Consider the following 24,835-nt stretch of genomic DNA (forward strand, 5'->3'; position numbering starts at 1 on the left):
AGTGACCATCATTTTTATTTTTATGAATTATGAATATATTCATAGTTGAATATATTCATAATCCAGGCCTGGTGCTAGCACTTATCATCTGTCACCCAATCAGAGGAGATGTGGGAGTCTTATTCAGGCGATGGAGCAACAAGCCCCGCCTACTATGTAAGCTCTGTTTCGGGGAAATTGTAGTTGATGATTATAACTATTGAATTAATACTGTATTTTGGTAGTTGCCACATTTGTATGCAGCCCCTCTGATTTGTACACTTGCAGGCAACAACATTCCACATGTTGTGTGGATTGACACACAACTTTATGAGCTGTGATGCTGTGAGAGCTCTGGTGGAGCCAGCTGCACATTGTCTGGAAAAAACAAACAGGTTTGTGCCAGTAGTAACATCTGTAGTTCTCTACCGTGTTCTGTTCCATGTCTGAACCCAAAAGATGTTAGCATTTGATTTGAAAGAACCAGATATTTAATGGAGAATTCCTAAGTTTTCCACGACACCTCATGCGTTGCGATTAACCATAAAATTGTACAAATTGGAATTCTGAAAATTATTAATCATGTGCGATTTTAATTACATTTCTTATTTAATGGAAACTGAGTAATTGCCAAGTTGCTGTGTGTGTTTTTGACATTAGCAGAACATCAACAAAGATTTACATACATTCATAAGTGAAATGCAGCTACTTTACATGCATTACTATCCAAGTGGCAGCTGGGTTGTGTATATACTGTATGAGGGAAGTTAAAAATGTAAAGTGGGAGTGGCCACAAATATGGATGACTTGATTGATGAAACATGGAACAATTCATTTAAAAATAGTTTATTTAGTAAAAAGAAAAAATGAAATGTTGGTGACATAAAGTTGCTTCAAAGAGCCATTTTAAATGACACATAGACAACAATGGAAAAATCCCTAATCACAGAACTATCAAGAAGATTGAATATGATGAGCAGGATGTGGTTATAGATCATTTGTACCTATATGGTCATCTGGGCTGTCAACCTCTCTGCAGCAAAGTGGAAAAACCATCACTGAACTCTCAGAAGAGGCTGTTCTGGTATCGGCCATGACTCTACATAAAGCCTCCAGGCCCCAGGACTGCTCATTTAGAAATGACAGTGTCACACTCAGCTAAGCACAGGAATAAAAAGAACTGCAGGTCTGACAGAATCCCCTAAGGATTACCGGCCTGGTGTCTCTCCCATCCTTCACACCCAGTGACATTTTGCTGGTTGAAAATCACGCATTCTTTTTCATGACAACAGACTGAATCAGTATTCACCGGTGGCTTTTGCTCTGAAAAACGTTAATTGTGGATAAGTTATAGAGCCATGAAATGATCATTTTATGAGAAACTGTGTTGTTTGTAAAACAGAATCTATGTTTATACAGCTTTTCTGTAATTTATCGGTTCCTATTATTATCCACAGTGTGATTATTAATTTCCTCCATTCCATTGCTAAACTATTTGACTCCTAAGAATAGAAAATAGTTTCCGTTGATAGATAATTGTATTACTGTTTCCCTCCAAGGCCTATTGGAGGGCAGTTGGTTCACTATCACCTTTTTGAAATAATTTTAATAACATGTTGATCTTACTTCTGTTACCATACTATATATATATATATATATATATATATATATATATATATATATATATATATATATATATATATATATATATATATATATATATATATATATATATATATATATATATATATATATCTATATATATATATATTTGAATAGAATATGTTTGGCCATGTGTAGAATATGTTAGTTTTATGTGTTTTCTAAATTATTCTAGGTGGGAAAATTATTTGCATGTTGACATTGACCAGTCCATTCTGGGTGAAACCCAACACACGGGACACAATAGTGACGACATTGAGAAAAGTTGAACATTTTCCATCTTTCCTGTGTCGTGTCATAAGCCTACATGTCCACATCCACATGTACAAGCACACAATTCCACATGAATGAAAGTCATTGGTGGTTGGCTGGAGCATGGCTAGTGATCACCACCTCATTGTGCAAGATCCATGGAAAATGAATGGAGCGTCTACTGTGTATCTTTAAGTGCAAATTTATCTCCAGTAGATTGGATGATGTTGGTTTTTGCCAACCCATACAAGGCTGGTCTATGTCTGTTCTATGCAGAAAACCCTGAAAACCTTTAAGCTTGTCTCTGCAAGAGTCATGGTTGTAGAGTCACATACAGTGTGAGGACAAAGCCACTGCTGAGAGCCATAAACTGACCCCAGAAATGTCAAACTCTTTACTATGCTTGATTGTAATATAGCCTGATCCCCAAACCACCCGCTGTATTTATAGTTTTATAAATCTTAAATTTCATTCAAGGTCTTAAAACTTTTAAACCTGACTTTCAGAGATGCAGGTCTGACAGAAACTGTGTTGTTTTTCATTTTGTGCCAGTATAGTGGACTTTAATACAGTGGTCGATTATAGTACCGTCAAAGTCTTTGGCTCTTTCACGGATTTGATTCATGCATTCAAATTAAGCACTTCACAATTTCTTCTTGGAAGAAATTCCTCAGTTCCCCATACAGCATCTGAAATCTGCATGAATTATTGGAGTGCTGCTGTGTATTTCAGGAGTCTTACTCCTGCTGTGTTGGTAGCTGTTTGGTGTATCAGCAGTTAAAACAAAATCCTGTGAACACCTTTAAGAATCATATTCTGAAGTTTCATAGACCTGCATTTGATAAGGCCAGTATTCCACAACTAGAACCCAGAAATGGACTGGAGATAAAGCTGCTTTCTTGATATTTACACTTCATAGCAAGAAGGTCAGAAAGGAGCAGCAGAAATTTTGTAACTGCTAAACTTCTGCACCGGCCTCACTTCCTCCCTGGAGGCGGATGAACAAGGAACACACAAGTGTCTAGTTCGCCTGTATTAAAATCCTTTTTTTTCTTTCTTGACTGTCTGTATTCGTCACTTAAATATTCATCTTCCTGTACCTTTAGCTCCATAAAATCTATTCCTAAAGGAGAAACTTGCCTTGGGCACAGTCACACAGAGAGAATTGCCGCTGACAGGCTCCCTCTGTTTAATTGAGGACGCTGCAACAGAAGAACCGAGTCAAGATGGAGACAGAGAACAATGGAAGAGATCAGAGCGTGACAAAAATACAACAGGACATTGAAAATTATCAGAGGAAAACAAAAGAGAACTGATGAGATTATGCAGCAGAGGTGGTACACAACATTCTTTTTGTTTTTTCTTTTTTTATTATTATTAGAAAAAAAGGAAACCAGGAGTTTCCTAGTTCTGAGGAGGATGGGGAAAGTGTGCACAGCTTCTGGCAATGTCTGCACGTCTCATTGGTATTTTAGAGGGCAACTTCTTCACACCCTGGAAACTAGTCAGACACAGTTCAAATGATCATTTCTCTCTCTCTCTCTTTCTCTTTCTCTCTCTCTCTCTTTCTCTGTCTCTCTCTCTCTCTCTCCTCTTTTCACCTTTATTCCACAGCTCTCCCTTGCAATTTAGCTTCAGGCTCGTATTAAATGCGACATCCAACCTTGATCCTGTTGACGCTCAGTTCTGTTTTAAGTGTTAATTACTTGATTTGTAGGCGTATAAGGTGCTGTTTACACAAACCTGCAGAAATTTAGATCAATGCTGCAGGGGCTCTGGTAGTAATTTCAATCGGTGGAGCATTCTGCGCTCGATTGGTCAAGCATTCCTCTCTCTGAAATTTAAGTAGCAGCAAGAGACTTGTTTTTTGTGGGGGCGGGGTTTCTAAAAAAGAAAATAAAAAAACACACCATCAGAAATGTCTTTTGCCAACTTCATGTGTTTGAATCGGCACAGCAGAGGAAGGGCAGTAGCTCCTACATAAGACAATTCCAAAGACAAATGATATGTGGTTTTCAACATTTTGGTCTGATGTGCATTGGCATTCAGAATCCTCGAATTAATACTTTCTACAGTCACTTTTTGTTAAAGTTACACTTGCAAACCTCCTAGCGTATGTCTGCGTTAGAATTGCCCATAAAAGAATGACACATTTCCCATGTGTCTTTGCAAATGATCTTGAAATTCATTGGCTGAGGTGGCGAGTTTTGGAAAAATGAGCAAACGGATATAAAAAGCATTTTAGGCATTTGTTATATGTTTTATGTATACATTTTAGGGATAATTTGATAACATGATCGACATAGTGTTATTATGGTCTTTTATTACTTTAGTCTTTATTTTCATTATGTCTACTGTCGTCCCTTTCACTGTAATTATTGTGGATTTATATATTCCTGGATGTTGTCAATGAATATTGGCTTCTCTTAATGGGGATACTGTTTATCTGAGTCAAATGTTTTTCTGTGTTTCCTCCATCGATTGTCCCCAGATGACAGCATGTCAACCTTATTGTAGGGTAAATGTCTAAAATGGTCTGTGTATATAAGATGTTGACAAAGGAGCAATATTATGCGTTATCCAGGCACACAGAATCATTTTATAGCATAATCAACCAACTATGTACTGAGTTGTTATAAAAATGCTGTACATACCAAGTATAACTTAAAACAAATTAAAATTGGGCCTCTGTCTCTTCAAAACATTTTTCTGAACCTGCGTCTTCAGGAAGTCATCACAACATCACTCCAATATAAACCCTTTAACAACATTTTCATCAGTGTTGCACTGAAAACTAGGCTATATAAGGAGTTCAACAGATTTGCAGTGGCACCAGCTGTTTGCTAATTGCTGCTGGCTAGTCTGAAGGAGCTGGGGCTCAGACCTCTGAAGTTTGGAAACTGCAGCTCACAGGAGGAGCTTTGTTGTAGAAGGCAGTTCTTGGTCTCTATGCATTTTGCACAGCTGAATGGTTGCCATGGAGATTAAAGGATTTCTCAAACATTCATGAAAGAATTAATGCAACACTCCAGGTATGTGTTTGATGAGGGAATGATGTTATTACATGATGTAAAGCTCAAAGGAATTTGATTTTACATAATACTGTCCCTTTAAAAAGAGTGCCCAAAGAAAGGTGAACACTTTTATTTTATGTATATTTTATTTTATGTATATTTTATTTTATGTATATTTTATTTTATGTATATTTTATACAAACTTGGCCAGTTTGTGATGGTCGGCTCATTTAGGTTCTGGCATTGCTTCGTTTCCTCTGTGGTCTCTGTGGACTCTTTGTTGCTTTTGGTTTCCAGTGACAACATAAATTACCGGATGTCACTTTAGTTCCTCTAGTCCATGAGAGACAGTTCAATGCTGAACAACTTGCAAATGTTACTGCAAGTACTGCAACGCAGCAGCATAGCTCAACATTATGAGGTGTTAGGCTCACAGCTGCTTGTTACATCAGGAAACCAGATAGATTTACAGAACATTTCACTGGCAGTGTTTCAGTTTACTTTAAAATTTAATTCCTTTTGAGCACAGCAGCATGAAGCTTGAATGAATGCACCCTACTAAGATGGTATTGTAGTATCAGTGCTTCCACAACGTTTAACTTCTTCTAAGAAGTTGGACATTCAACTCTATACTGCCAAGTTGAATAACTTTTTTGAAGAATTTGGGTTGGTTCTGTGACACAGGAACTGGTCTGTGTCACAGTCTTGTATACTTTGGTTCAGAAACCTCTGGGTTACTTGATATGCACTGCACAGTAGAGCTCAGTCTGTCAGAGATTGAGCTCGACTTCATAAACACGACCCACATCTTAAAGATGCCAAGTGTTCCCCTCCAAGTGTTCAGTGCTCTGCAGGGACACATTAAGTTACACACTAACACTTTGTCCTTAAATACTTTTATTGCTTTTAAATAAGAAGGGATTAAGGTAAAGGTCAAGCAAGGCCTGGTCCAATCGGGAGTGATGTTAGTCCCTTAAAGCTCTAGCTAGTCACAATTGATTTGTGAGAGTGTTTCCTCTCTGATGCATACATCTGACCATCAGTAAGGAAGCAAGTTGACAATAAAACGGTTTCACTCATTCATGCTATAGATTAGGCTCTTGCCTGAACCACTTGATGAGTTTAATGAATGAGTTGTGTCTGAAATACTGTGTGGAAATGAGCGCTTGGGAATTCTGCTTGGCGTTGGATCAACAGCCAGTCATTTGTAAGGGTTTGCGGACCGAGTCTAAATAGGTCCAAGTTGTTTCTTCAGATCAAAGGATATTTCACCATTTGAATCCATTCTGTTCATTTTTTTAGGAGCTTGACATGTTTTCATTCATGTTGGCTGAAAAGTTAGCTTCAGGTAAAAGACCCAATAATTACAAAAACTATCCACTGTCCAGCTAATAACATAAAACTTTATCTTATTATTTTTCACATATTCCTCCCTGTCACTTATCTGGATGTTCTTGATCTTCTGGGCTGTCAGTTCTATTAACAATTTGAATTGAGGGGTGCTGTGAACAAAAATTGTGTGTGTGTGCGTGTGTGTGTGTGTGTGTGTGTGTGTGCGTATGTGCTAAAACTATGTCTAATTTGGTTTTCTCAAATTCATTTAATCCTCATAAACCAAGTCTCACATGACAAAAATATCTTCTTGTTATGCAAATAGGCGTACCACTGTTGCTTTATCTCCTCCAGCTCTGCCAATGTGTAGATTTGGGTTGAATCTGTAACAAATACGTGACATGCCAAAATTTTTCTAAAACTGTAGTCAAACAGCTGACAATGTGTATCTAATTCAACATTTTCTCAATTGCTATTAGAGTGCATAGGTCCCCACATGACAAACTGCTGTCTGTATTCAGATTCAAATAAAGTTCTGTCTGGACCCAGACCAGTGCTCAGATTTTAATTAAGAAATTTGCTCTAATCCATGATAGGCTGTACAACTTTTCTAGGCTTTAGGACAATTATAAGAATCACAGTGATTTACTGAAGGATTTTATTCCCATCTGGTTTATTAGCAGAGTTGTTCAGCAGTGAGCAGAGCAAACGCTCGGTGTGAACTCTGACCTGTTTGCACTGCCATGAATGTTTGCGTCACCGTTAAAACCTTGGTTTTCAACCACAAGTGCCTTTAAGCATCTATGTGTTGCACATCGTGAGTCAGCACATACATCATTTACCATCCATCTTTCATGATCACCATGTTGGCCTTGAGACATACAACTGAAAATAAGCTTTCAGTGTTCAAAGCAGAAAGAAATATCGGTTCTAGCAAGTATTAAAAATTAGTTTAGTCTTTGAAAAGCGAGCCCTGTTCAGTAATATGATCCAGTCTAAACCTCAGTCTGATACCATAAAGGCAGAGTTTTATTGATTGTTCTGCCAGATCTTCCTTTAGATTTCCTTTAGTGGGCAGTGAGAAGGGAGGAAGACGTGCGGAAAAGGACCTGAAGTGAGGGCGGACAGCAGCCTCTGTATGCGTGGCACGCGCTCTAACCACGGCGCCACACGACGTCCTATATTGGAGATTTAATCCGATACTGTTTTTTTGCCTGATATCGGACCAATTTCTGATATGAATATTGGATCGGAACACCCCCTTTTGTACATGTTCAAGAGAGTTCACAGGGTTACGTGGGATGAAACAAAATGAACAGAAATAAAAGCAACATTTTTAAAAGTTTTCTCACGTTTTGCTGCTGGGACTCCACCAGCAGGGGTTCTACGTTCAGGAATGGACTGAGCTTCTCTGTGAACATGAAGTCCCTGTTTGTCCACGCTGAAATATTGAAATGATTTCATTCAGTGTATGGTATCCACATCCTTGTTCCCCTGAACATGAAAAAGAAGTGAAGAGTATTTTTTTCCCTTTATTTCTGTCTTTCCTTGCACAACACAGCAGTGATGCATAATTGATTCAAAGTATGATAGAGTTTGGGCTGAACTGAAAATGTACTCCTGATGGAAGCTTGAATTATTTCAGCTTGGGTGTGTGTATAGGAGCTTTTGTTGTTCCTTCTTACATTTATTTATTTTCATTTGTTGTTTTTTGTTTCTTTTTTGATGGTTTCTTTGAAATAAAAAAGTCAGTCCTGATCAATAACCCAACACAACAATATCTGGACAAAAAGCATCGGGTCAGACAATACTTGTGTGGTTGTGCTTTCATGTACAAAAATGCTCAGTGTCAGAACAGCACCAATTATTATAGAGATTATTGATTCTAAAGTGTAACTGTTTTTTTAATAAATATGACTTCATAATTCATAACAGCCTGAACAACAAGGTCAGTGTTCACAAGTGATGGTTGATTCTTGTTCTTTATCATTTTTACATACATCTGTTGCACAATGAGAAAACAAATGAATTTGATGTATTTGTTTTTTGAACAAATTCATCAAATTTGTGTTCAGTATCTTGGATCTTAAGTCCTATCTGATAACAGTCTATTTATGTCCTGTTGTCATGATTCTTGATTTTCTGCTCATAAATAGTATTTATTCCATATTTTATTATGTTTTCTTGTGTAGCGTTCTTTAAATATGTCAAAATCCTGATTGGTTTTGTTTTTAGTTACTTTTTGTAAACCATTTGTCCTGTTTTATCCTGGTGTTCGTCTTGCTTTCAGGCCTCTTTCCCATTGACTTCTTGGTTTTGTGTTATTCTTTTTTTTCCGAGTTTATACGGATGTCATTGAAGACTTTGACTAGGCCAGTTTCATTAATGTGGTGACAAGAAAACCAGACTGAAAGACATCAAGGCGGTTGGTCACCATTAGGAAGCCGTCTAACATTTTCAATCATTTTGCTGATGAATGGGAGGTTGAAGATCGGCCTGTTATTCTGCAGTAGTGAATTGTCCAGATAGTTCTTTATCAGTGGTTTGATTGATGCTGTTTTGAAACACCTGATGAGAGCATACTATTTGAATCAGATCAGATGTAATGACAGGCAGAAGTTTGTTAAAGGAAAGTTGTGGATGAGATACGGAGACAGCAGGAGGAGAAGCTGAATTGATCTACAATTTATTCTACGTTTTTTGTGATTTAGTTTGTATTAATTGTGTCATTTTCTCCAGATTGGTATCGATTGGGCTCAACATTGGTAATAAGTTTGATACTGCTGTACAATTTGATGGTTTTCAGCATTTTCTCAGTACAGTAAAGCAATTTTTTTCCTTTCCTTCTTTCTTTCTTTCCTTCTTTATTTCTTTCCTTCTTTCTTTCTTTCTTTCTTTCTCTCTTCATTTCTTTCACATTGACATAATGGGGTATTGGTGTGCAGAATTTGGAGGAAACAGATTCATGTAATAAAATTTGGGATAACGCTGTTACATAGAGAAGTACTGTGGATACTTTCTGGGTGCTTTGTCAGAAAACTGCTGATTACCACAACAAGTTTCCATTTTCTATTTGATTGTACTGAATCCTACAAGCCCATGTCCGACCAAACAGATGCATTTTTCACACTCTGCTGCTGAGGTTTTGTCCAGAACAAAGAGAAGGAGAGAGAAAGACTGACAGATCTGATAAATAAGAACAAAAAAGCAAACTGCAGGTAGACAGGAACCGGACAGATCGCTGCCTTTATTTGAGGAATTGATTTGATTTTACTGAAGGCTTTACTGGCCTTAGAACTTCATATATTTCTTCAAGAAGTAGTAATAAGAACTTCCAATTCAGTTACTTTTTTGTGGCACTCCTTACAGCGTCAGAGGGATAATGTGAGCTTCCATAGAAATCTGCTTCCTGCAGCTAATTATTTTTCTCTAAATCTAGATTTTAAACGTGCGAACAAGAGGAGAAATGACTTTGAGACGAATATTTACTGGCACATATAAACTGCGTATTGGCGCTGGCCTTTAAGCGTACATCAAACAGCAGCACATTAAGAGCAGTGAAGGTGAGCAGTGCTAGATCAAACACACAGAGAGATGGATGCAGTAAACAGAATTATAGTTTCATGGGGTAAAATCTATGCTGTGTTATTGACTTGTGTTGATGCACTCATAGACACTGATCTCATTGCAGGCCAGCTTGGATATAGATTTTTCTGACTGGAAATCTCATTACATTCACACACACACACACGCACACACACACACACGCCCTCATTTAGCGGCAGTTGAACCTCTCAAAGTACAATGGATTCCCCATTGAGAGTGTTCACCTCTGACCTGTCCAAGTTCTCTACAGGACGCTGAAAAAAACACTAGTCAGTATTAACATTTGAACAATGCTAAGTTGGTGTTAAGGGCCCAAAGTGTCTGTAAGGGAATGTCACCCTTATCTTTCCACCACCTGAACTGGAATTACAAGCTTTCCATGAAATTATGAACCTACCAGCTGAGTAGTTGTGTTATAATGTTCTTGTCTATGATGCCACCGTATTTGCTGTGGAACTGCTAAACAAGCTCATGACTTCCTGCTAATCAGTTTTTTAAATCCGCCATTCTAAATTTTTTTTTTCCTCGTAATGATTTTGTAGTCCAAATTCAGTTATGCAGAAGTTGCAAGTAAACAAGTCAAAATATTCATGTAATATGTTCAAGTGTCTCTTAGTATGTGTATTAACTCACAGGATTCCTTACATCATCTCCTGGCATCAGATCCTCTTTGAAGTGTCTGGTTAAATGTGATTTTTCTCTGGAATATGCCCACATCAATGGAGAAAGTCCGTTTTCACCGAGCGTTTAAGGAAGAATGCTTCAGCAACCTCCAGCAGTATCAAGAGAGATTTTCTGAAAGTCTTCATCTGAGCTGCTAATAACACTGAAATGACAGCAAAGCTTATTTTAGACATGAAAGTTGCGTGTTGATAATCACATCCTGGCCATTGGTTTGATAGTAGCATTGAGCCTTCTACCTCTGTTAGCGCTATCTGCTAGCTGTTAGCTGCCTTGAGGCTATAGCTGTACTGCATGTTTTCAATACAATTATTTGCCTTTGTTTTTGTCAGCACTACCATATAATTTACTACATATATGTCTATTTTTTTGTATCTTATGGGAGTACCTGTAGCATCTAAGCTAGGCTTACACTTATGGCAACACCGTGGGCTAATGCATTGGTTATTGTGCAAAAAAACAGGTGACGACTGGAAAGCCACTTTAAAAGCTGGTTGGATGCATGAGTTCAGAAAGTTGATGTCTAAAAAGAGAGTCTGGCCAGAAAGTGGTGGACATTGGAGCAAAGAAGAGAGTGAGAGAGTTAAACCAATAAAAAGATGGTCAAAGACAGCGCAGGACCTTGGAGGCTTTGTAAACAGATAAACACATAATCTCTCTTTTAAGCTCTCAAACACCCTGTCAGAAACACCGATCAACTTCTCCATTTCTCTGTTTTCCCTCCAGAGAGGGCTTTGAACAGCACAGATACATCTTGTACACCCTGACCCCCAGCTTCCCCGCTTCACCTCTCCATGGAGCTCATTCCAGCCACTTCATGCTCACACACTCACACGCTCACACACTGTTCCGCCGGAGAAAGCAGAGAAAACACTGTCTCTGCCCCCACGAACCAAAGAGGAACTCAGTTCATATTCGCTGCTGTTTATTTGCTTGGTGAGTTATTGTGGTGTGTGTTTTTCCCCTTCATGTGGGCCTGAGCTCTAATGCACAGGGTATTGATTCCAGCAGAGCAGAGCAGTCATCTTCACAGCGGCTCTACATCAGGTTTCTGTCTGTTCTTCCTGCGCTTCCCTTCACATGTCATGTTGACTTTTTTTGCTGCACCAAACGGGAGTATTTAACGGAGTCGTCGTACCATCCCATGCTTATTTGTTTCAAAGAGGAAGAAGAAGCAAAAACCAATATTTGTTCATTAATTAGAAAAAAAAAGAAGCTACGTTTTGAAGTTGAGCGTATTATTTTCAAAATCAAAATACTTCATATGAATAAATATAAAGAAAGCAATAAAGCACTAATGGAAATGGCAGAGTTTGACATCAATAACTGATCTTCACGTAGGGACTTTTAGCTGCAGGCTTTGCCAAAGGGAGCGACGCTGCATGTAAACAGATCCTGTTCCTGAGGGAAACGGAAGCTGCTATAAGCTGCATCAACTAGATAACATTTGTCTTAAAGTCTCCAAATTTGTAGTAGGCGTTTATTCCACACTCAACTTGATGCATCGGGAGAAAATTGGAGTCTAAAATACAACCTTGTTCAATTCCAAGCTCATTCTGTCACATTAGTTCTGATTTTTTTGTTTGTTTGTTTTGTTTTGTAGACTTTTGTTCATCATTGTTTTGGTTGAAGGATTACTGTTTTGTTTTTTTGGGTTTTTTTTGGACAATTATTCTCTCTGGTTCTGGATGCTGTGCACCTGGAACTGTATCTATTCTTGTTCCTACTTTTTAAAATTCTTTGGACAGTAATGATGCGTAACTATGACAACAATGTTATTTTACAACTGTGGACAGGTGATTTGCATCCCCAAAAGCTTAAATAAAACTCCAAACCCCAGAGGAGCCGAACAGGAAGTTCAAACCAGTTCTTCATAACCTTGGTGAGGATCAGATCTTCGTCTCCAAGGTCTCCAAATTTAAAGAGGAACGGCAAAAGCAAAGGAGGGGGATTAGCGATGCTTGCTGTCAGCTGATGATGTCATCCAGTGGAATACTGTCTCTGCTGCCCAGATATGTAGGTGTCACGTTGTTATGACAACCAGGACACACTAGCCACAATGACACTTTGAAGATACTTTGAAAACATAAGTTATGAGAACATTTTTTTCTCCCATTGGGATAAATAAAGTATTTTTGAATTGAGTAGAACTGAAGCTCACAGAAACTTAAAGTTTACTCACTAACATTTAATGCTGTTAATGACCAGTGCACATTTTTTGCACAGCTTCTGTACAAGCATTCTCATATGTCGGCTAGCATGCAAATATTAGCAGACAAAAAAGAAGGAAGGTGACCTAAAGTACATAATCAGTACTTGATAGTTTTCAGGTTTGGTGTTGCTATGGCGACTCAAAGGATACAAATCCTGTGCCGTTCTGGGTAGTGTTGGAACACGACTGCAGAGTTTTTCCAGCCCATGCCCTCCCTCATTAATAATTGATATTACTCATGTCTGAGGCAAGTTGCAGCTTTAGACTGGATTCATTAATGAGTTTAATTAGCGCATAAACTTCAATTAATTATGTGACATGAATCCCTTGTAGCTCCTTGTTGTAGGCTCAGTTTGTTCAGTAGAACACAGATGTACTGCTGCATCGCTCGCTGCTCCTCCCCTTCATCTCTGTCATCAACGGACGGTTTTATTTCTTCTCAAATGTGAGTTATGGACACAAATCCATCCTCGTCTGCATGTCTTGTTCATGTCAACAAAGAAAATGTGGAACACAGAGCTACAGAGCCCACGTCAGAGATTTCTGTAAGGGAAAATGACCTGTGTGGAAAGCTGCTGTTTAGATTTAGATCTAATAAAACAATATTGATCTGCATGCTTTGTTAAGAGATGGTATTCATTTTCCTTATTGCTCATTGACTCAAGAGAGGAAATAAGGAAGACTGTAGAAGTTAACGTCTGCATTAGAGCTAAGATGGTTCCCACTGTGCGTATTAATGCATATTTAGTGAATATTTGGTATTTGGACTAATAAAATAGGCAGTTATAAATATTATGAGAGGGGGTGGTAGGTATATTTGCTATAAGAGGCCGGCTGTGGCTTTGTACCCACGGCTGTTTTACACCAATTCATTTCAGTGTGTTAAGGAAGCTCTGTGAACCTGTGCGGTTGTTGTTGCAGCTACACTGCCTCTTTGGCGTCATGGCGACCCAAACGCGTACCACCAAAAACAACAGTCTGTCTTCCTGTCTTTATCCCGTCTCCCTCCCTTGGTTCGCTGGCCATTAAAAGTCACACAGGCTCTAAAAATGAACAGTGAACTTCATGAAACAATTTGCTCTTATAAATCTGTCAGACGCTGAAGTTGTGGTGCGGGCGACAAGCTGACAGTAAATGTGTATTGATCTCTGCTCCCATGCAGTGCAGCTGGTTTATGGCTGAGCGAATTCTCTCTTACACAGTTGTCAGGGGGAAGGCCTGTTTAATGGGATGTTATCAATCCGCTTGTGAGTCTGAGTACCTTCACCTTAGTGCTGCTGGGCTTCAGGTGTGACGTGGGAGACACGGAGGAAAAACAGTTGAAATAGAGGGAGAAAGTGGACCAGAGCGTGTTTAAATCTGTGTTGGAGTTGTTTAAGATCACAGATTTCCATGGTGATATCTGAGATTAATGGGATTTGAGCAGCCAGGATGTCTATAATGCTGCCAGTTGAAATCAGTTGCGGTCTGGGATTGGTGCTTCTCTCTAATGTGATTAAATGCTTCTCTCCTATGGAGAGGTTTGTTTTTTTTTTTTTTTTGCTTTGTTTTTTTTATTGTTGTCGCCAAAACAGATTTGAAGATACAGTGGAGCATGACTCAGTTACTTGATGACATTCCAGGGTAAATTATTAAATATTAACACACAAATCTCTGCTGCAGTATAGTGAGAAAATCACCTAAATTAAGAAAAAGAAGAACTGTTTGTGTGTGCATGTGGGGGTGTGTGTGTATAGAGGAGGTTAATAATACAGAAATGCTGGTGAGTTTTGAGGTAAATAGGAAGACAAGAGGTGAGAGGTTCGAAGCTAAACAAGATTTGTTGGACATTTTAAAAGGTCATTGTAAGAAAAACATGCAGATTGGTTGAACTGTGGATGTGTGTGGAGGCCGTACAATATTTATGTCAGGAAATCAAAAAAAGATATTCCAATGTCACTGATCTGCTTTTACAATCTTTTTTTTTCTTTTGTTCTTTTTTCTGAACAGTCCTGTCAGAACACCGGTGACCTACTCTTCCCTTTGTCAGACCAGTTTTAATCCCACACCCAGATTAGGACTGTCTCTGCCACCTGCTGTTCCTCTAATCTGGAACTTTTTCTACAGTCAGTCACAAACTTTAGTACATCTACAGAAAATTAGAAGATTGCAAAAAAAGTTTGATATTTATTTGGCCAGTCATCATACATCATTTATGATCGTCATTCATAGATCGATATATTCATTGTGTGTTTATTGTTATTGTTGATGATTATGTCTGGGGCACGTCATGCTGGATGGAGATGATGGTTTTATGTTCCAGCAGGATTTGGTTCAGTGTCTGTGGTGTTCTTGTTTCTGATTGGCCTGTAAATTCCCCTGACCTTTAACCTTGTTCAAAATCTATGGCACATTATCATGTAAGACGTTACAGTAGCAAAATCTATAAGCTTGGAATATTTTACTCTGTGTAATGAATCTGTATATAATACTGATGAAATGCCTTTTCTTAAGTCTAATGCAATAAACAAGTAAGCAATTAATTGCGTAATAAAATCAAATCGGTTTGATAGTTTCCATTGTGGTGATTTATATTTTTGCTTAGACTCTTCATAATTCATTTTGTCTCTAGATTTTGTTTGTGTGTGGTTTTCATTTGCTTTTATTCATTTATATATATTTTTTTCTTTTTGGCATTTACATTTTATTTTGGAAATGTATGCAGTTCCAGTCTGTACAAAATGATGTTATGTTATTTTAAATCAGATAAGCATGACATTCTAAATTATATATCTAGGAAATTGTCTGAAAAGTTATCATTTATCTCAATAATTTCCTGGACAATTTATCGTCCTTTCCCTGAACCATCGGGTGAAAACACGGCAGGTGTTTCTATGCTTTCCACCGAGTCGTTTTGCTGCTCTTTGCTTTAGCAGTGGCTGCGGTGGATTAAATAAAGTTTTGCCATCTCTTTCTGTGAGTGCAGTTCAGAAGTCCTAAAGACATCGACTGTGTTTATTTGTTGCTTTTATGACCTTTGGGCAATGCAGCTTATTCTGATTTCCATCCCTCACCTCTGTCCAGCCCGGAGCATCAAAAAGGATTTGACAGGGCGTGCTGCTGTGGGATAGCACGACTCACGCTTGGAGGCCCTGAGCCCTCGACACGGCCGTCATGGGTTCGATTCCCAGACCCGCCAACATTTACCGCATGTCTTTACCCTTTTCTTGTCAGCCTATTTTCATATAACAGACACTAGAGCCCACAAAAAGACCCCCTGGAGGGGAAGGGCAAAAACAAGGATTTGACAACTAGAAAGCAAAGATTGTTGAGCACTAAGAAGTCTTTAGCTTCTAGAAGACGATGTTTCCCTCCAGAGGAGGTGAAGATAAATATAAAATTAAAGAACAATAAAAGTAGCTGCAAATTGTCCTCCAAACGAGCATTCCTCATGCTGAACTCACCATCTCTACACATCTCTACTGTGTAGAGATGTAAAACGACTGTTTGTAATGAACGGAGAAATTCCACTGCCTGACAGCCTGGGAATATTTTATAAGATATGAGCAACAAAATGAATTCCTGATGTTGATTTCTGAAACATCTTCACCAGTTAAATCCCCAAACCTGCCCAGTTGTAGGTCTCATTATCACCAAATGATGCTCAAGGCCAGTTTCATCAAAGCACCTCTCCCTTTTGGGGACACACCCTCAGTGGACTGAAGAATTGTTTTTTTTAATCATTTAATTTGAATTTGCAGTGCTGAGCTGTCGCTGCTCTGTTGTCTCAACTGCAGTGCTGCTGCTGGGAATTTTCCTCTACACCCGCTGGCGGAGCTACAAAGGTCTGAAGGAGGGCGTGTACCACGTGTCGGCGCACCACGACGGCTGGGAGGACATCCGGGAGAACGTGCTCAACTACGACGAGGAGGGAGGCGGTGAGGAGGATCAGGTACAGGAACCGGAGGAACGCTGAACGGCCGGCACTCACAAACACATTCCCAACAGGAAGTCCTGCTTGTGTGAAGAGGAAAGGCTTTTAGCAGCAGAAATGTTAAAGACTGTAGATGTGTGTATTTTTACATCCCTGGCAGTGTTTGCAAGCTGCCAGCCTTGCAGTGGATTAAGTCAGTTCAGTTTGGACAGAAATTGTGCCTCGTGTTTTAATTAGGCCCACGCGAAATCCTTATCTCCACTCTCCACCACCAGTGGAACCCACATGCACTCAGCTGTACTAAGAGCCGGCGTAACATCCATCACAGCTTTAATGGGAGAAAAATATGTGATCACCACATCGCCATACAGTACACACACACACACACACACACACACACACACACACGCCCACACGCACACTTTATGCTAAATTGACTTTTTGAGCTTTATATCACGTTATGTTATTCCCTCATCAGAAATGTTTCTCAAACTTTTTTTCATACGTTTGAGAAATCCTTTATTTTCCATGGCAACCATTCAGCTGTGGCTAGGGCCTGATTGGAGCTAGCCCCAATCAGCCACTCAGCTCCTTCAGACTAGCCAGCAGCAATTAGCAAACACCTGGTGGAACTGCATGTCTGCTGAGCTCATTCTACAAGCTCAGTGAAATGCTGGTAAAAACATTTTTAAAGGGTTAACAGAGGAGCCATGTTGTGGCAGAGCTTAAGAAAGAGCAGGAGTTTCTTAAAGAGACAGAGTAAATTTCTTTTAAGTCATATTTGATATACACAGCACTTTTATAACAAATTTATGTCATATTATGATTTCTTTATTAATGACAAGTTGTCATGATAAAGACATTTTGAATAATGTCAACTTTGTATTAAGTGTCATGATTTACCGAATGACACTTAATGACGACAGTCATAAATATTCATGAAGACTTTCTCATGTTCATGTCAGGTTGTTATGTCGTGTTTATGACAGTGTCATGACAGTCTTATTCACAACCCGTCAAATAAAGTGTTACCAAACTTCCCAACAGACCCCCAGTGACAGGAAACCGAACTATCCCTTTAACTGTAATTTAGAACATTTTGGATTAAAATTTCAATGATTAATGCTAATTTTGCGTTAAGGCAGGCGCTTTTCTTTATTTTTATATTCACTGATGCAGAACGGTAGGAGGTGCTTGTTTTTTTAATTACATTTTTTAATTTTAGATCCATTTATGTTTAATGCATTTTTTTTAACAATCTCTACAAAACTGTTCACAAGCTTTTGTCCAGATGTGAGGTCCAGTTGCTGCTCACGACTCTCTGGTTTCTGTTTTTAATCTCAGGACAGAAAAAAAACCTAAATAAAAAAAAAAAGGCCACTTGCCACTTTTCACATAATCAGCTTTACAAATCCTCCCACTCCTCCTCCATGCATGAGCATCTTTTCATCCTTCTCCTCCCACAGGCTTTTTTTTCTATCTCTGTGCCTTTTTTTCTTCTTTTTTTTTCTACAGTTCTCATGGACTCATATTATTTGTGAAGTGACTTGCAGGTTACTGGATGTCAGGGTAGCAGCAGGCTGAGTCCCATCTCCTCTCCGAATCGCCTCGGCTTATATTTTTATCCTCAGGGTCAGAGGAAATCTTAAACCTTTCACAGAGAATAAATGGAGACAGAAACTTAACCGGCGAAACGTTCTCAGTAAACATAATGAGCCCAGCTCTCCTTTCATTTCTCTGTCACATTTGATTTTTTCCTGCCTCCTCTCCCCTGCAAGCATTTATGATGGATTCAAATGTGTTCATTAAAAGTCAGAGGCACATTTAATCTTTTTTGGCCTCATCTGCATGTTGTATGCGTTAAAGACTTGGATGTTATTGCGTCCATTTATAATGTGCTTGCAAGTAGATTGCGTTAAATACATGTTAATATGTAATTTGATTGAGGAGAGGTAGTAACCAAATGTAACCAGCGGGGGGTCTAGCGCTAGTGAGCTGCGGTAAAGAACGTCCCCCTGAGAAACATGTCTGCTGCTCATTTATTCAACTATCCCCTTTTACAGGTATGAGTTTACACTATGGTTGAAATGATTAATCAGATTAATCGACGATTGAAGTTAAAATCAATTAATTTACTAACCAATTAATCATTAAGTGGAGGATACAGTCTAAAATATGACATTTCCTGACGGTAAAAAACAACAGCAATTAACAGTAAATTTATTTATTTTGCAGATTTGCAAAATAAACCAATATTGGTAAAAAAATTAAAAAACAAGAAAATAGAAATTGATGTTTCTGTTAAGCAAATTTATTTTCAAAATGTCATTTATTGATTTATTCCCCTTTTCTTACTGCGTTCTCCTGCTCCACGCTTCGCTAACGGCGTCTCCAGAACGCCTACGACATGGCGGAGCTGCAGAAGTCCCTTCAGCCAAGCCCCGCCCAGTCGGTCCAGTACTGCCGCTCCAGAGCGCTGCACCACCCGCCGCCCACCCACCACCTACACCACCACCTGCTCCACCAGGCTCCGCCCGTCCCGGCCTCCGCCCCGCCGCTGGACCCCCTAAGCCGGACGTCCAGCTCCACCACCCTGCCTCCCTCGGCCGCGTCCACGTCCTCCACGTCCACCACCGCCGCCAGCCTCCGCAGGGACGTGCCCCCCGCCCGGCCCCCCGCCCAGGGCCAGGCGCGCCCCTCCCAGCTGGCGCGGCGCTCCCTCTCCTTCTCCAGCCAGGACCTGGCCCGCTACCTGTGTGAGATCATCCGTGATGCCGACCAGCACCCGGACACGGGGCCCTTCGACTCCCTGCAGGTGTTCTCCACCGAGGGCGGGGGGTCGCCCGCCGGCTCCCTCAGCTCCTTCAGTTCGGCAGGGCTGGACGGGGGGAGCACAGGGGAGGGGAGTGGGGAGGCTCGGCGGGAGGAGACGCTGGGGGAGTGGGGCCCTCGCTTTGAGAAACTGAGAGCTCTGTATGAACGAGCCGAGGCCAGCGACCTGTGAGCGACCGGACGCTAATAACAGAACGCCTTATAAACCTTTCAGACGGTCAGCGGTGAGGGAGCGGAGTGTGAGTGACTGACAGTCTGTCTCCTAATCAGCTGTCCGGGTTGTTGTGGCCCTCCAGTGGGCGACTGCTGTCTGAGAACAGACATCATCATCTCCAGGTGAGATTAAGGCTTCAGAGCGTCCTGAACACACGGACGTCACTCTGCAGAGTCCAGTCCTTCTGACGCCGTTTTTATTTCAAATCAGCACCAGTGAAAATGTATTTTGTATCTTGTTGCTGCTGAATGAGAGCCGTGTAAATAAGGGACATGCGTTGCACACTGCACTATAACATCATCAGTTTCTCATACAGAGATAGAGCCTTGTTTTGTTCTTTTAGTTGTTTTGTTTTATATATATATATATATATACTGTATTATGTTCTCCACACAGTTTCTGAAGTTTCGTTTCAAGTTTTTATGAGGGGAAAACCTGAAGACGCATTTTGACGATGAGACCAGGGCAGTTTTTCCTCTAGAAATACTTTTCCTGGATCCTTCCAACCTTTACTGACCAGTTCTCTCATGACGGCTCAAACTCAACCTGAGTGTTGACCAATTCCTCAGTCAGAGCGCAAGAGAGTTTCTAAAGCCACAAAGTCAGATTTTCAGCTTTCAATCTTTATAACTGACATACTGAGAAGTTGACATTATGGATTATCTACAGGAGAGAGAGTTGTCCAGAATTAAAATAACTTCAGTCACATAAGTGTTGTAGTAGTTGGATTTTTAATAAATAAATCATAAAAGATGTTACTTAAAGTAGCATCCACACTCACACACACACACACAGTCAAACACATACACAAGACAGATTTCTAAAACAAATTACAGGAATTGTTTCATATATTGAAATTTGGAGCTCTGGATGAACTTCCTGCCCTGCTGGTCACCATGAAGTGGCCCCTAAGAATAAGTTCCTGCAGGTAATACGCTCCGGGGTTCCAGGGGTTGGACTTTTTTTGGGGGTTTTTTTGTTGTTTTTTTACTCTTAACTCAGTTGAGTCCTTAAGTATTGGTGAAGTGTTTCGAGCTCCAGCACTCTGTGGATTGTAAGACATCCAGCCGTCTCTACTTAGCAACGCGCCCGCATCGTCGTTTCATTTCCTATTCTCATCCGCTCCACCGCCGCCGCTCATTGTAGCTCACCCAAGGGGGGCCGGCAGGGGCCGCACGAAAATTCAAACAGATCTCTAACAAAGAGTGGACGAGAGGCCCGCGGGCCGGGATGGGTGTGTGTGTGTGTGGGGGGGGGGGGGGGTATGCCTGGTATGCCTCCACAGGCATACCAAATGTGGCAGCTGCTACAGACTGTTTAAGCAGGCGGTCGCTCAGTGAAATGCAAACTACACAAGGTGACAGCTCGAGAAATTCAAATAAATGGAGGAGCGGATCGGAGGAGATTTAAACGGATTATCCATACAGACGCCATAGCAGGAGCACCTGTGCATTGAAATCATACAGAAATATCTGCACCGTCTTTCCCACGTCACCAGGGGACGACGGTCCTGGGTTTCCCCCCCACACAAAACTACACAATCCTACTCCTGATGCTTTTGACCCAGCGAGAAGCATTTATCTGGAAAAGAACAAAGAGGAGAAATAAAGCGTCAGAAAGGAAGCAGGGTGCCGGGAGTGGGAGGGGCCAGCTCCTCTCACCTTTGATAAGAGAGATGATTACATGGTGGAGGGTTGGATCAGAGAGCGCTGGGCTCTGTGATGACAGGAAGGAGGTGTGGATGGAAATGTAGGCAGGAAGCAACAGTCAGTGATACAGAAAACAGCCTGACCTCTGCTGTGGCCAGCAGGAAGCAGGCCTACTGGACGGCTGGTCACTCTGGTTGGCTTGAAGAGACGTTGTTCATCCTTGCAGTAATTGTAGCAAAATGTCATCAACTTTATATTGCAATTTGCTATGTTGTCGCGGCACAACATAGCAAATTCCTACCAATACAACCCAACCGTGGACACAATACATTTGGAAATGTTATGTAAGTTTTCTAAAATATGTCTTGTAGATATTTGTTAAAACTGTCACCAAGTCGTGACAGTTTAGCGTGAGACAGATAATCTGTGAACAGGTCGATGTCCTCCACCTCCTCCCTGAGCGGCTTCAACCGTCTGCTGCACAACCAATCAGAGCCAGGAGGAGGGGCTTAGCGCTGTCAATCAATTTGGTAATTTTTCTAATGTGCTAAAGGCAGATACACAACTTATCACAGGAAAATTGTCATCAGTGGCTAACTAGCATTAGCATTGACATCAGGCTCTGCTGACAGGGAAGAAGCAGCAGCGTAGCAGAGATTGGTGAGTGGTGCATGTATGGGCATGATTGACAGCAATAAGTCCCTCCTCCAGGCTCTGATTGGTTGTTTCTAGATAGCACTGGGAGAACTGGTAAAAGGCAGAGTATCTCATACCATACCACCACAGTTTCAACAAATATGTAATAAAATATTTTAATAAAAGTTACATACTGCAGCTTTAATCAAATCCAAAACAGAATTTTCCAGTAACTGGTCCACTCCAGATGGAGTTAAACACCATGATGGAGATGAAACAACACTACCAATAGTTTACATGTAACACACATCACATCAGTGTTGAATTTACCTAATAGTATCAGATGTTAGCACTATCAATATGTTAATTTAACACTGAATAAAATAAATTTATTCTATGGAAAGTTTTAAATGTAGCTCAGAATAGAAATTTGAATTTTTTAAAAATATAAAATTCATAATCCCAAAGTTCACTTACCAGATCAATAGATGCCACTTGAACTGAATCTGAAAGTTAAAGTTTGAATCCAGCAGAATTTCAAAACAAACATTATGTAAAGCAGCACCAGGCGTCTGCAACCTTTATTATCCAAAGAGCCATTTTGACTCATTGCGGCTCTATTAGAACCATAAATGTAACATGACTTAAAAAAAATATATATTATATATATTGGAATTTTTGTTAAATAGCTAATATAAGATTGTTGTTGACATTTTTAATGAATATAGAATTTATTTCTATTTTTAGGTGTTTAAAAGCATACAATATTTTCACAGAGCAGATCTATACAATTCTATAGAGTATTGATATTACAGCAAAATGAGGTAAAAAAAATCAGCCTCGCTTTGACAAGAAAAAAAAGTACACCTTTTCATTCTGTTGTGAAAATGCAGTGCAAATATTCTATTAAAATTTGTAAAACTAATATAACCTCCATTTGTTTTTATATCTATATTTGAAAACTGTTTGTTTATAGTTTTTAGCCAAAAGTATAAAAGACCATTGAAGGTTCAAAATGGCCACTTGCTGATATAAAAAGTATAAATTTAATGACACACAGTTCAATCTCATGCTACGTCTAAAACCAAATATTAAGCTTGTGTTGTCAACTGGTCAACACAGGGACTCGTCTTAAAGACCTTGACCCCAAATCTGACCTCAGATAAGAGAAGACAATGGATGGATGAATACAGCAACTAGTTCTAGGAATTAAATGTGAAATTAAAGAATTTTAAGAACTCAAACCCCTTCTAGACCAAAAATGTTTGGTATATACGCCCCCAATACCTGTTGATGAATATTCAACACGTACTGAGTCATGCTAGAAGCACTTTGGTTCAGTCTGGTAACGTTCTGCCCAGTTACGACTAATTTAGCTAACTTGTAAAAAGATGTTATGTTTCTGACTGCATCCTGTTCGCTTGCTGATGAAAAATCTTCATATTCTTAAAAATGTCATTTTTAAACGGCACACTTTTCTGCGTTTAATTCATTAAATTTTTTCTGCTGCACAAAAATTACAAAATACATCCCAACCTCATGGTTTTATAGGTTCCTACAAAATGGCCACCGCTAAGTGGTCAGGTCAAATGTCTGACAGCAACAGAATTTTCCAGGAACAAGTGTTGTCGGATCCCGGTCCGCTCCACCAGCACAGTTTTCTTTCCTTCGCCGGTCTTCATCGCGGCAGAGCGACGGTGGTCAAGAGGTCACCCTAATGAGATCGGGTCAGGTCGGCTAAGCTAACGGGAGCTAATGGGTCGCAGTCGACCTGGACAAACCAAAGCATTGCTTTCACACAGCGGTCAAATCCCAGATTACAGCTTTCCAGAAATGTTCATGTGTTGGGTTTTTATTCTATTTTTATTATTTGTATCTTGCATTTGATTTCCTGTCAGACTGTAGGGACTTTGGGAAGTCTGTGAATTCTTTTTTCTCCAGCGGACTGAGCCTGAGACAGGAAGGACTGAGTCGCCTTACTCTTCATGTCTCCATGACGATCCTCTAAACCACGAACCGTTTCCTTGGTGTTGTGTTCCGGGTACAGCCCTGTTGTGAGCAAACGTAATGTTTTTACCTCATTTGTAAATAACAGAGAGAGAATTATGGCTTTTTGTCAAGAAAAGCAGCATCGGCTTGCAATGTGCAGGGTAAAAAAAAATTAAAAATTAAAAGTGAACATATTTTCTATTGATATGATGGTGATGAGCTTTTAACAGTTATATAAGTGTTTTGTATTTGCTTCCATCTCTTTTTCTCAATAAATCCATTTATTTGCACCAGAGACTGAGCGTGAGCAAAGCAGCTGGATACTTGCTGCCCACACACACACACACACACACACACACACGCACACTACCAAAGTAAAGTTTGCACACGCTCATCGTCCTAATGGAGGGCCTGTTCTTCTTTTCAGTGTGGATAGATTTTAAAAAACTAGAACTGGATGCACAAGTTAGAAATCATGGTGAATTTTCTTGGGTCCACATCATGTCAAATTTATAGCTATAGCCTCAAAAATGTACACAAGCCTCCATTGATATTTGGAGTTTTGCTCCAGGAGAAGTTGCGCCTCAATCACAAGCCTTTCGTTGCCGTCAGCACGCTGCTGGCTGGACTCTGACTGGATGTTTGACCACTCTTGTCATCTCTGGTGTTAGTAGGTCAAAACTTTCTCATGTTTTCAGTCAACCTAAAATATTCCAAAAAAAAAAAAAAAACATTGCTTTTCACATCACAGGCCCCAAAAATCTGGTTCTGCAGCAAATAACGGACGCTGACACGGCGATTCTGGAATGGTCTCGATGCCAACCCTACTGAAAATATTTGGACTATGGTTTTTGAAAAAGTGTG

General features: G+C 39.9%; 1 protein-coding gene across 1 annotated transcript in view; it reads left to right on the forward strand.

The window, feature by feature from the left end:
- Positions 1-20,928, forward strand: part of si:ch211-186j3.6 (neural-cadherin) — a 300,924-nt gene extending 279,996 nt beyond the window's left edge. Inside the window, 2 exon segments of the mRNA XM_044098247.1 lie at positions 16,515-16,669; positions 19,047-20,928. Coding sequence (XP_043954182.1) covers positions 16,515-16,669; positions 19,047-19,655 — 764 coding nt within the window. The 3' untranslated portion in view covers positions 19,656-20,928.
- The last annotated feature ends 3,907 nt before the right edge of the window (positions 20,929-24,835 follow it).

The sequence above is a fragment of the Gambusia affinis genome, linkage group LG02 (genome assembly GCF_019740435.1).
Source record: "Gambusia affinis linkage group LG02, SWU_Gaff_1.0, whole genome shotgun sequence".
Taxonomy (NCBI): Eukaryota; Metazoa; Chordata; class Actinopteri; order Cyprinodontiformes; family Poeciliidae; genus Gambusia; species Gambusia affinis.